The sequence below is a fragment of the Lactuca sativa genome, chromosome 5, assembly GCF_002870075.4.
Source record: "Lactuca sativa cultivar Salinas chromosome 5, Lsat_Salinas_v11, whole genome shotgun sequence".
In the NCBI taxonomy this organism is placed as follows: domain Eukaryota; kingdom Viridiplantae; phylum Streptophyta; class Magnoliopsida; order Asterales; family Asteraceae; genus Lactuca; species Lactuca sativa.
In genome coordinates this window covers 146,526,809-146,538,500 of record NC_056627.2, presented here as the reverse complement: position 1 = coordinate 146,538,500, position 11,692 = coordinate 146,526,809, and the positions used below count along the sequence as shown (strand labels likewise).

Sequence of the window (11,692 nt, the reverse complement as noted above, 5' to 3'; positions counted from 1 at the left end):
GTACAATCATACCTTCGCCTTGCCCTGGGAATCTTAATTACGTGAAAGCATTTAAATCCACAACTATAAGCCAAATCTTAGTGAGTTTCCCCCAAAATACCCTACATAACAATATACATACAATGCATGCACAGAAGAGCCTACGGTCTGCCTGGACCGCCTCGCATGGCCTACATGATACCAGGACCACTCTACTAATCCTAAAATCTACAAGACCGCCTCGTAAGGCCTTTCAGTAGTTGGATTGCTGCCCTATGCCTACAGTCTAACTGGACTGCCTGATAAGGCCTACAGTACACTGGACTGCACGAGTATCATGGCCTACAACACAAAGCAGGAACACCTGAACCAAACCAACCACAATATATCTACATATGCAAACAACAAAGATAATGAAAACCCACATTTCATTTGTAGATATAATATGTGTTAACATTTTACATAATTATAGATGATCAATGGAATAATCATACTTTTGCTTAGAAGCATCTAATGACGACTAACCTGCAAGGTTATCCCATGACTATAGTTTTTTAAGGGTTTCTCAATAAAAATAGGATTTTCAAAACGCTACTGATTTAACAAATTTTCTATAACTTCTCAAAAAATGACAAGTATTCACGATCCCTTACAAAGGAAATACCTATTTATTCAATCTTAGACTTAAATGGAAAAATGAGATGGATTAAACCTTTGATAAAAAGAAGCTCATTCAATAATGGTAAATGTTACCAAAAGAAATGAAAGAAGTGAAGAAAGAATAGGTAAAGTAAATACTATGACGACGAGTGAGGGTGGAGTGAACTAGTAAAAGGAAATAAAAAGATCTAGCTATTTTCTTATACGAAAGTGGCCATCGTTTTCCATAGGGGCATGTAGATGGCTAACTAGAAGGGGTGGTTGGTGGGACCGAATGTAATATAACAATAATGTAATTAAAATAAATAGAAATATATTTATTAAAAATATCTAAATGGTTTCATGGTCGTTCACTGCGGCTCCATGCTTTGCAAAGATATCAAAAAGGCTCGCCCTTTGGGTAATATACTAAGACATCGAAGTATGTCACATACCCTCTCATGAACAACTCTAATTGAAACCACTAAGGGTGCGTTTAGTTGCGGAAAAATGGGCCGTTTTCTGGAAAAATTTTCCAAGAAAAATGAGAATTTTGAAAACGCGTTTAGTTCGTCTATTTTTCTAAATTTTTCACGGAAAATGAAAATTTTCCGTTTTCTAAAATTACAAAGAAGTTGGAAAATTTTGGAAAACTGATAATCATTGGTTTCCATATTTTTCTAATTCCAAAATTTTTCTATAAACACACACCCACTTCACCCCACCTACCCCCACCTTAACACCCCCCACCCACACACACATACATACCCATCCACACACACACACACCCGCACACACACACACACACACCAACCCACAAACACACACACATACATACCCACTCACACACACACACACACACACTCCAACCCCCACACACACATACATACCCACACACACACACACACCAACCCACACACACACACCCACCCACAAACACACACACTTATACATACATACCCACACACACCCACCCGCGCACACACACACACACACACCAACCCACACACACACATACATACCCATCCACACACACACACACAAACACACACATACATACCCACCCACCCACACCCACCCACCAACATACACACGCACACACCAACCCACACACACACACACCCACAAACACACACACACACACCCACACACACACCAACCCACAGATACACACACATACATACCCACCCATACACACACACACACACCAACCCACACACACACATACATACCCATACACCGACACACACACCCACACCTACCCCCACCCCCACCGACACACACACCCACCAACATACACACGCACACACCAAACCCCCCCCCCACACACACACACACACACCCACACACACCAACCCACAAACACAAACACACACACATACCCACCCATACACACACACCCACACACACACACCAACCCACACACACACATACATACCCACACACCCACACACACACCCACACCTACCCCCACCCCCACCCTCACAGACACACACACCCACACACACATAAACCTACACCTACCACCACAAACACACATACACACACAAACACACACTCGCACCCCCACCCACCCAACATCACCACAACAATCACCGACCTACCATCACCACCACCACCACTAACCCGTCACTAGCACCACCACCACCACCACCATTGACAAAATTGACGTCGCCACCACCATCGCCTGTCATCACCACCACCGCCGCCGACCCGCTACCGTCACCGCCCCTACCCAGACCCTACTACCACTACCGTTTTTTAAAAATGAAAACCGATAGAAAAATAGACATCTAAACACGTTTTCTAATTTTCTAAAACTGAAAATGAAAAATGAATAAATTTAACTAAACGCGTTCTCTAAAATTTTCAATGAAAAATGAAAACGGAAAATGAAAATTGAAAAGGGAAAACAGAAAACGGAAAATAAAATATGTTTTTCCGTAACTAAACGCAACCTAAACCTCCCGTATGGAGAGGTCAACACCAATATCCGGTAATCCATCAAGAAATTTAGTCACTTTATTTCACTCGGGGACTAAAAATGTTAGAAAAAAAAAAACAAAAATAATGACAAAAATTGCAAAAGGATTGTTTTAGGAAGCAAAATAAAATATTAGCTAAAATCAGGGACTAAAAATGTAATTTACTCTTAAAAAAAAGGCCATACACGGAACCGCTCATCAATCCGCTTCTCCGCCAGCAGTTCTCTCTTCGCCGGCGATGCTTCTCTCTACTCCGTTGACAGAAACTTGCCGTCTGTCTTGTCGTCAACAAGTAAAATTCGATCTCCACCTGCAAAAACCTAGATTTTCTACATCTTTTCGCTTCATTTATTACTTGTTCCTTCTTAGTTATGGAAATCCCAATTAACATGTTTCTCATTAGGTTAATTGTTCACTCTACAATTTCGAAACATAACAATCAGAATTTGAAAATTGATCGTGTCACATCTGTTCCTACATTGTTTCCTGGTTGTAAGCACATTAAACAAACTAGTCGATGGATGATCAATTGGACAATTTTGTACTTTTTCCCCATCCAAAAAAGGAAAACAAATATACAAGAATCCATTTCTTTGCTTGATTACGTTTCACTTCTCTTTAATGTTCTTATTTACTTGATCTGAAGTAAAACGAAAGAGCCATGTTATGCTGAAGCAGACAAATAGCCCTTGATTCCATCTACTTATCGGAATCAGGTCAAGAACTTTACCCAATTGGCTGTTTTTACGCTAATTGTGATGTTTCATTCTTCTTGATCTTTCCCTTTTCGATCTGGTAAATCCTCTCAGCATCAGGTACAGCTTTGATTATGGTTTCCAGCTTTAGATTTAGTTCTTCAATCTTCTCTACAAGTCTATCATTTGTGAACATTCCAATCATTACATTTTGAATTGTTCTCCAGCTTTCCGCCAATGGTAGAACTATGATCACAGCTGACCCAATTGTACCCCATGCTATCGCCACAATTGCCCAGAAAGTGAAATATCCTTTGCTGAAGTCCTCTACAAAAAGTAACAAATATATGTCAAAAAGAGCTTCTAATGAAAAAAAAAGGGATTACACATGGGAATCGAAAGCAAAGAAAGTGATGCTTATGTTCAACTTGAAAAAAAGGGTATTACAACAAGGAAGGTGTGATAGTAATAACGGTTAAATGCAAGAAATATGATCACACATTCATTTATTTGTTTATTATAGAATCTACTTCCATATATTTCTACCGAAATATGATCACACATTCATTTATTTGTTTATTATAGAATCTACTTCCATATATTTCTACCGCAACATTGTATTTCAAAAATACACCCAATTAGAGCCTTAATTGGGTAGATATTTTAAGATGTAATGCTTTAATAAGGAAAAAAATGGAAATACAATGTTGCGGTAGAATGAAATGAAAGTCGAATGTCATAATAAACAAATATATGAAAGTAAATTGCTATTTCTTGCATCCTTAGTATTAAAAATAGTAATACTAATAATAATAATTCTTATTATTCCTAGGCTTAAAACTCATACCTCATTTATAGATTCTCACATCCTTACTGCTTGCAAGCATGAACAAAATAACGCGTACAACTTATTTAATTGAGACAACCAAAAGAGTGAAAAAGTAAACTTACTAGCGGGAAGTGACAAAACGGGCCATAATATGACAATCACAAACGTAAACCCGACACCCCATTTTATAATCCATCTCTTGGCAGCAATCAACTTCTCCTCCTTATACTCATCAACTGCAATCCCACTCTTTTCCTTCTCAACAACCGTTATCTGTCTCGTGGTCTCCCAATCATAATCTTGTGGCTTCAAGAAACTACAAACCGCATGAACGGCCCCACCCGTAAGAATGGAGACTAAATTCCCAACAAGCATCGGCGCGTTTCTTCCGGTTGTGTCGAGATTGACCCGCCCGTATTCAACCCTAGCAACCACTAACCAAGTAATGATACCTAAAAGACACCCGGAAATGGTCCCTAAAATGGCACCAAATGCATTGGCTTTTCTCCATAGGAGCATGAAGGCTAAGGGCATAACTGCGGACCCGATGAAGACGCCCATGGCTAGGTACATCCAACCGAGGGACACACCGACTTTGTTAAGTATGACTGCTAATATTCCCATGAAACATCCGAATGAGAAGACGACTGCGCGTGAAACTTTTAGGATTTGTTTCCCGGTTGCGTCGGGGTTGATGTATGTACGGTAGATGTCGTAGGTGCAAAGGGATGAAACCGCGATTAATTCGGAAGAACCCGCGGAGGTTACGGCCCTACGGAGTAGTTTGATGAAGAATGTGAGTTTTTTACGTTAATTCGAGACAAAGGGTAGAATGGTAATTTCGGTGAAAAACAAAACGGTATTTGTGCATATATAGTCGGTACAATAATTCATCCTCACAAACATCATTTATCGGTGCGAAGGGAAAAAAAGAAACAGGCCCTTAAAGTGTTTGTTATGTGTTTCCGATTAACTGATGAAATGATAAAATGATGTTTATATGGAGCAAGTGTTGTATAAATAAAAGCGTCAACTGTCTATTGTCTAAATGAGTGTAAATTGACCATTAATAAATCATTTTCTAGCATAACTAATTAGAAATGAAATTATATGATTTATATATGGGCAAATGCTATAAAAACCCTTAGGTTTGCAAGTTTTGTCGTTTTTACCCAAAGTTGTATTTTAGGTACATTAATGCCTCAAATTTGAATTTTATTTTATTTTATTTTATTTTTTTTTCAGTTTTACTCTTTTTGCAAATTTATGTTGTAAAACTGAAAATTTATGTCAAACTTAAAGGCTCTTATGAACTAGAAAACCAAACTTAAGGGCTTTTATGAACTAAAAAAAAAGGTAAAACCGAACATTTCTGTCAAACGTAAGGGCTTTAATAAACCAGATGGTAAAATTAAAAAAAAAAAAAAGTTGCAAATTTGAGGCATTAATAGACAGATAATACGACTATGCAAAAAACCGACAAAAACTTGCAAACTTAAGGGTTTTCATGTCATTATCCCTTTATATTTTGGGTTAAATGAACAAAACAACAATGTAATTTTATTTCTTTGTTTGTTTTAGTATCCTTGTTTCATTTCTTATTACAACACTGTACTTTGAAAAATCTACTCAGTTGTATAAATGTGTAGAGTTTTCATTGCTATAAATGTGTAGATTTTCGAAGTACATTGTCCTAATAAAAAAAGGAAAATAAAATGTTAAAATTTGGTAGATTTTAAAAGCACATCACATTAATAAGAAAAAAAATTAAAGTAGAATGTTGTAATAGAAAGAAATAAAAATAGGATGCTATAATAAATAATTGCATGGAAGTATTTCACTATTTTTTGCATTTTCCCTTTTATTGAATCAAAACATGATTAATATTTGATGTTTCTTTTGACCAATGCAAAAAGAATTATTTTTCCTCATTTATTTCTTTCCACTTCCTCAACTGTTCCTTCATTTAAAAAAAAAAAAAAAAAAAAAAAAGTTGGCTGAAGTTTTTAACTTACATGAAAAGCATGGTGAGAAGGAGAACAGATCCTCCTTTTCCCATCAACGCAATAGCTGTAGCAGGAGGCACAAGCCCTCGGCTCGCTTCACTAGCGGTCAACGGAAGGTCAAGGGCTAGAGCTCCTAAACCAAGTGCTGTTGCTAAAGAAAATGGAACAGCGAACCATACAAGCCCACCTAAAAGGTAGCCTTTGTGAGTTGATTGTGGTCTAGCTGCAATGGCACTCACCCAATATCCCTAAATATAAAAAGTAAAAACAAACATTTTATAATCAAAACTTGTTTTGTTAGGTTTTGTTACACAAGCACACTCGACTGTGTTTGGTGTGCATTGGACTGCGACTGACATTGAAATTAATCACAAAAAGATTGCAATTTTTGTTACACGAAAAAAGATGGAACAACGTTGGATGGTGACTCGCTCATGGTCTCTCATCTATGAAAAAGACGTAAATGCCCTTCTTATTTTTACCATTGAAAATAGCCGTAGAAAGTTTTTTGAGCCTCGTCTAGTCAAATCTAATCCCTTCATGGCATGTGTCGTCCCATGTAACAAACAAGGTTGTTACGGGATAGGACCACTGAACTGGGATTGGACTGGACTGAACTGAATGTAAATTCACCTTTTTGGGTGTGACAAAATATTGCAATTTTTGTCTCATGGTCATGTCATGTGTTTAACAAAGAGGGTCTTATGACCTTGATTTGATAATTAGAACTTACATTGTCAACAAAAACTGTGCCGAAATTACCAACAATGTTGATTATACCGAAAACGAACCCACCGGAGCTCAACATTGTTAGGTAAGATCCGTTGTAGTTCCCGGAGACAGGGCCACAAGCTTGCCCATTGTGTGTGAGAGGTTCTTGACATGTTCTAGATCGGCTTGAGACCTCCATTAGACGTTGATACACAACGCTTGGGCTACCTAGCTCACTGCTTGCCGTGTAGACCAAGAATACAAAAATGACTAACACCACATGGACTGTTAACAAAAGCAAAGAAATACACAAAAATCAGGTCGTATATCAAAAACTAATCATTAAGTCGATACAAATCTTTCTACGTAAAGGGTTAAGTGCAAAGATATACAACATACTTTCATATATAGGTTTATTAGAGCACCTTGCTTCCTATTACAAAATTGTAGTTTGAAAAATCTATCCATTTACAACAATGTCATTCTAAACAAATTCTTTTTTGTTGCTACAATTGGGCAGTTTTTCCAAAGTATAATATCTTAATGGGAAAAAAAACTTAAAGTGCAATGCTCTAAAAGTTAAAGGTGCTATAATAATCAATAAAATGAAAGTACACCATTATTTCATGCATTTAGTACTTTACCTAAATATGAATCTCTAGTTTGACTGTTAAAGGTCAATATGACTGCCTTTCATTTTTTTAAATTACTTTCAAGAACTTTTTACTAACAAAATAACATAAAACAAATGGAAAATTTTTGCTATTGCAAATTTTGACAGCTATTGATTTTGAAAAAAAACATGACAAGTTTGACATGAAAAAGTCAAACAAATAGAGAAGCATGTAAGATTACCTAAAGTCAAACAAATAGAGAAGCATGTAAGATTACCTATGACAGAATGTATATAGCTAGCCAAGAAAGTGGCCTTCAATCCTCCGGCCAGTGTATATACGATTACACCAAGAGGAATTAAAAAACTGGCGGCATAAATGTTGACTCCGGTGAGTGCATTGACCACCGCAGAGCCGCCAAGCAGCAGCATCGCGGTTACAATGATATTTGTCATGAAACAAAAAACTAAAAACACGACATGTGCAGCCGTTCCCCATCTGATAAAGACAAATGAAAACAAATTAAATATGATAAAAAACTATTAGAACTAAATTAGATTATAATAAAACTATATTACCTTCTTCTTCTTTATGAAAAAAGAACTACAATTTAATCCAAACCATGAAATTTTGAAGAAAGATTTTTGTAATTAAAAATTACATATATAAATAAGGAAATTGTGAAGGTTAACAATGTGCATTACTCTGGCTACCAATACGGACAATGTACATTAGTTTTTACCCATGATACCAATGCAATCATATTTCTTTACTGATAATACCAATGTACTTTATTTTTTCCTTAATACCAACATACATACATTTTCTACCGATATGGGAAATGTACTTTGTTTAATATGTATTGCAATTATATTTATTGGTAAAAAAATAAGTATGTCACTATTATGAGTAAAGAATTGTCGGTACGTGTGTAAAGTAAATGTATGTTGGTTGCTATTTTGTGTTCCATATTGGAATTGAAGTATGTTGTTATGGGTTTTATGCGGAAAACTTTAATTATTTTGGGAAATTTTTTAATAAAGTCCTAATTTTTTATTTTAATAGAAAAGTCCCGATTTTTTAGCATATTGTCCAAATTAACGAAAAAGTGTTCTTTTTTATTTTAACAGGAAATGATATATTATACGATTTTCCCAAAATAATAGGACTTTTTTTGTTAAAAAAAAAACATTTACTGACTTTATAAAAAAAATTTCAAAATAATGAGACTTTTCAGCATAAACGCTGCTTGTTATGGGTAAATAAATGTATTTAGGGTCGTTCCAAACATATTTTGGGTCCTGGGCAATAGAGAAAAAAAAGGCCCTTAAATACAAAAAATTTTGATCAACTTTTTTATATTAACTCGATAATTGGAAAAAACTTAATTGTACGCATTTATATATAATAAAGTCTATAAATTTTTTAGGCCTCCTTAAAACATGGCCCCTGGACGGTCGTCATTATCGTTTACCCTCTGGGACGGGCCTGAATGTAGTATATTACTATTATTGGTAAAAAAAAAAAGTATATTACCTTATATTGGTAAATTAAGATAACTACCTTGCTATTTTTGCAATTCAACCAAATAAAAATTGGGTATATTTCACTTTTTCATTCTACTTCATAATGGAATGAAAAAAAAAAAGATATCCCATGTTTCTATTAGCAAAACAAACAGTTTTTTTTTTTTTTATATCAAACATATAATGAATCCTTTCAATCCTTTGTTTTTAGACTGTCATGTTAAACAATAAATACTACTTAAGATATCATGTAAGGATAAACATACCGAGCTTTGACAATTTCACAAACTGTATGAGCATGAGCAGCTTTTCTTTTGATCTCTATAGCCATGACACCAAACAAGAGTACCTGTTTTAAGTAAACGTACAACTTTTTATGCATCAAGTACAAGATATAAAGCGTGATAGATGTAATTAGAAATGTGCGGTGGGACTAGAACCTGGATGGTGGCACCACTGGCGTACCAGAATGGACCGCTGACTCCGTACTCCCAAGCAACGTTTGAACTTTGTAATATCGTAGCAGCCCAAGTCCACTTTCAATACATCTTTGTGTTAGATCATAAATAAAAACTAGGATTAAATGCTAAAATATAAAGTTGCACTTTGTAGAATCTATATCTATTTTTTTTTATCCCAAATCTTAAGCTTGTCATCTTTCAACTAGATATCTAATTTTACCAATATTTTCTAAATGCAAGCAAGTTGACATTGGTATGATTGGATAGAACTTTTTAAATATAATGTCGTAATCATAGAATATTAAGTATTATATAGTAACTCTACAGATTTTTACTATATAACTTCCTAATAAGAAAAAAAAAATAAAAGAAAATTAACAAATAAATAAATTACAGTTGATTTTAATATATATATATATATATATATATATATATATATATATATATATATATATATATATATTATTTTATCTTTTGTTTCTATTTATTTTTCTATTCATATGTGAAATTTAATATTTTATTTTAATCAATCTCTTTTGACTTTAACATTTGTATGATTCAATAAATAGCCATATAAATAAAAATAAAAGATATAAGGATATTTGATTTTCATTTAAAAAAAAATACATCCTACTAAAGCATTTATAGTAAATAATAAATATAAATATAATAATTATCTATAAATATTTTTGGTAATTTTGTCCACTCTCCCAAAACCCGATCGTGCACGTGTCTGCTTTTACTGTTTATTTTCCTTCTATTAAAGTAATTTAATTTTACTTGCAAATTGCAATAAAACCAAAATATAAAGTCCACTAGTTAAGTTTGACTTTTCCTTTGGGTTCGGAGGAGTCAACTGATCGGAGTTCAGTCAATCTACAGTTCCGATCAAACTGAACGCACAAGAACCTCCAAAAATCTTACCTGAGATACAATAACACTTGCTATGAGTCCAGTTTTGACGTTTCTTCCGGCGGTGTTGAACCACTCCGACGTATGGCGAGCTCCGACATAACGTTTCTCCACCCAAACCTACGCCGACAATATATCAAAAATGTGCAAGTATGGTTGTACATGATGCAGATGGAGTAGTACTTACGAGGAATGAGGTGAAGAAAGCAAAGAAGGCACCAAATCCGAGAATAACAGAGTACCCAACACCTTGATTAAGGACGGCTTTCCCGCCAAAGAAATTGCTCTGCCGCAAACAGGCGTCGCCGGAAGTTTGGTAATACTTGCCGGAGAAATCGAAGGGAGGGCAGCTTGCCATTTTTTTTGTGTTTATGAATTGTGAATCAGAAGTGAAGTGAGAGAAGCGTATGAGGTTGTGATGTTGGGTATTGTTGACGGAGGGAATGAGACAAAGTCAAACAATTAGATGAGGGGATCAAGGAGGAGTATCTTTTAATTGGTAGTATAGGAATCTGTTTAGCGGCATTAGTATAGGAATCTGTTTAGCGGAGTATCTTTTAATTGGTCGATTCCAAAATGGGCCCTAGTTTTACCAATTACTTAATTTGTTTAATATAAAACTAATTGTGAAACCCGTATATTATACGGGTTAATTAAAACAAAATGTTAAATAGAAACGATTAAATGAGAAGTTTATTTGAATTTGAAATTTGAAATAAATAAAAATTATGAGAAAAAAACATGCAAAAAATAAATAAATTAAAATTATTGTTTAATTATCAGTCTCGTATACTAAACAGGTTAATTATAACAAAATGTTAAACACAAAGGTTTAAACTGTAAATTTATTTGAAATTTAAATTTAAATTTAAATTTAAATTTTGAAATTAATATCATTATGGTAGGTTTAATTTATGTAAACTAATTAATAATATATTATAAATGGAAAATGAAATAAATGACAAGTAGAAAATAAATATATCTCTAAATTATGACAAAATGACATGTGGCAATTTGAATGAGAGAAGGACATGTAGCAAAATCATTCTTATTTATTAGGGTAGATTCGATGATTTAATATCAGGTATTATTAAATGAATTCTTATAAATGGTCATTTTTGGTTTAGTCTAGGCCTCTTGAAATGATGAAAATAACTGATTGATTAATTTTTTATTTGTGTAGATCGGGTTTTGGGTATGAAAATTCGATTATTCGATTATCCGAAATTTAATTTAGTTCGGGTATCGAGTATGTTTAATAAATTTTCGGGTATACCTGAAAACTGATTTTTTAAGAGTTTTTTTTTCGTATTAAATATATTTCATTAATTTAAT

The 11,692-nt window shown here is 34.4% G+C and overlaps 1 protein-coding gene and 1 long non-coding RNA gene across 2 annotated transcripts; one reads left to right on the top strand and one right to left on the bottom strand.

Annotated features, from left to right (window-relative positions):
- Nucleotides 1-3,163: 3,163 nt before the first annotated feature.
- LOC111897527 (urea-proton symporter DUR3) lies at nt 3,164-10,910 on the bottom strand. Its single transcript, XM_023893477.3, has 9 exons — nt 10,545-10,910; nt 10,370-10,477; nt 9,425-9,520; nt 9,251-9,333; nt 7,736-7,956; nt 6,867-7,129; nt 6,143-6,381; nt 4,250-4,899; nt 3,164-3,625 (listed from the first exon to the last, which is right to left on the bottom strand). Exons 1-9 carry the CDS (start codon nt 10,713-10,715, stop codon nt 3,348-3,350), a joined length of 2,109 nt encoding a protein of 702 aa, XP_023749245.1. The 5' UTR covers nt 10,716-10,910; the 3' UTR covers nt 3,164-3,347.
- LOC122198254 (uncharacterized) lies at nt 3,277-5,562 on the top strand. The gene is made up of 2 exons (XR_006192437.2): nt 3,277-3,418; nt 3,526-5,562. It is a non-coding gene; the product is annotated as an uncharacterized LOC122198254 (long non-coding RNA).
- Nucleotides 10,911-11,692: the final 782 nt, after the last annotated feature.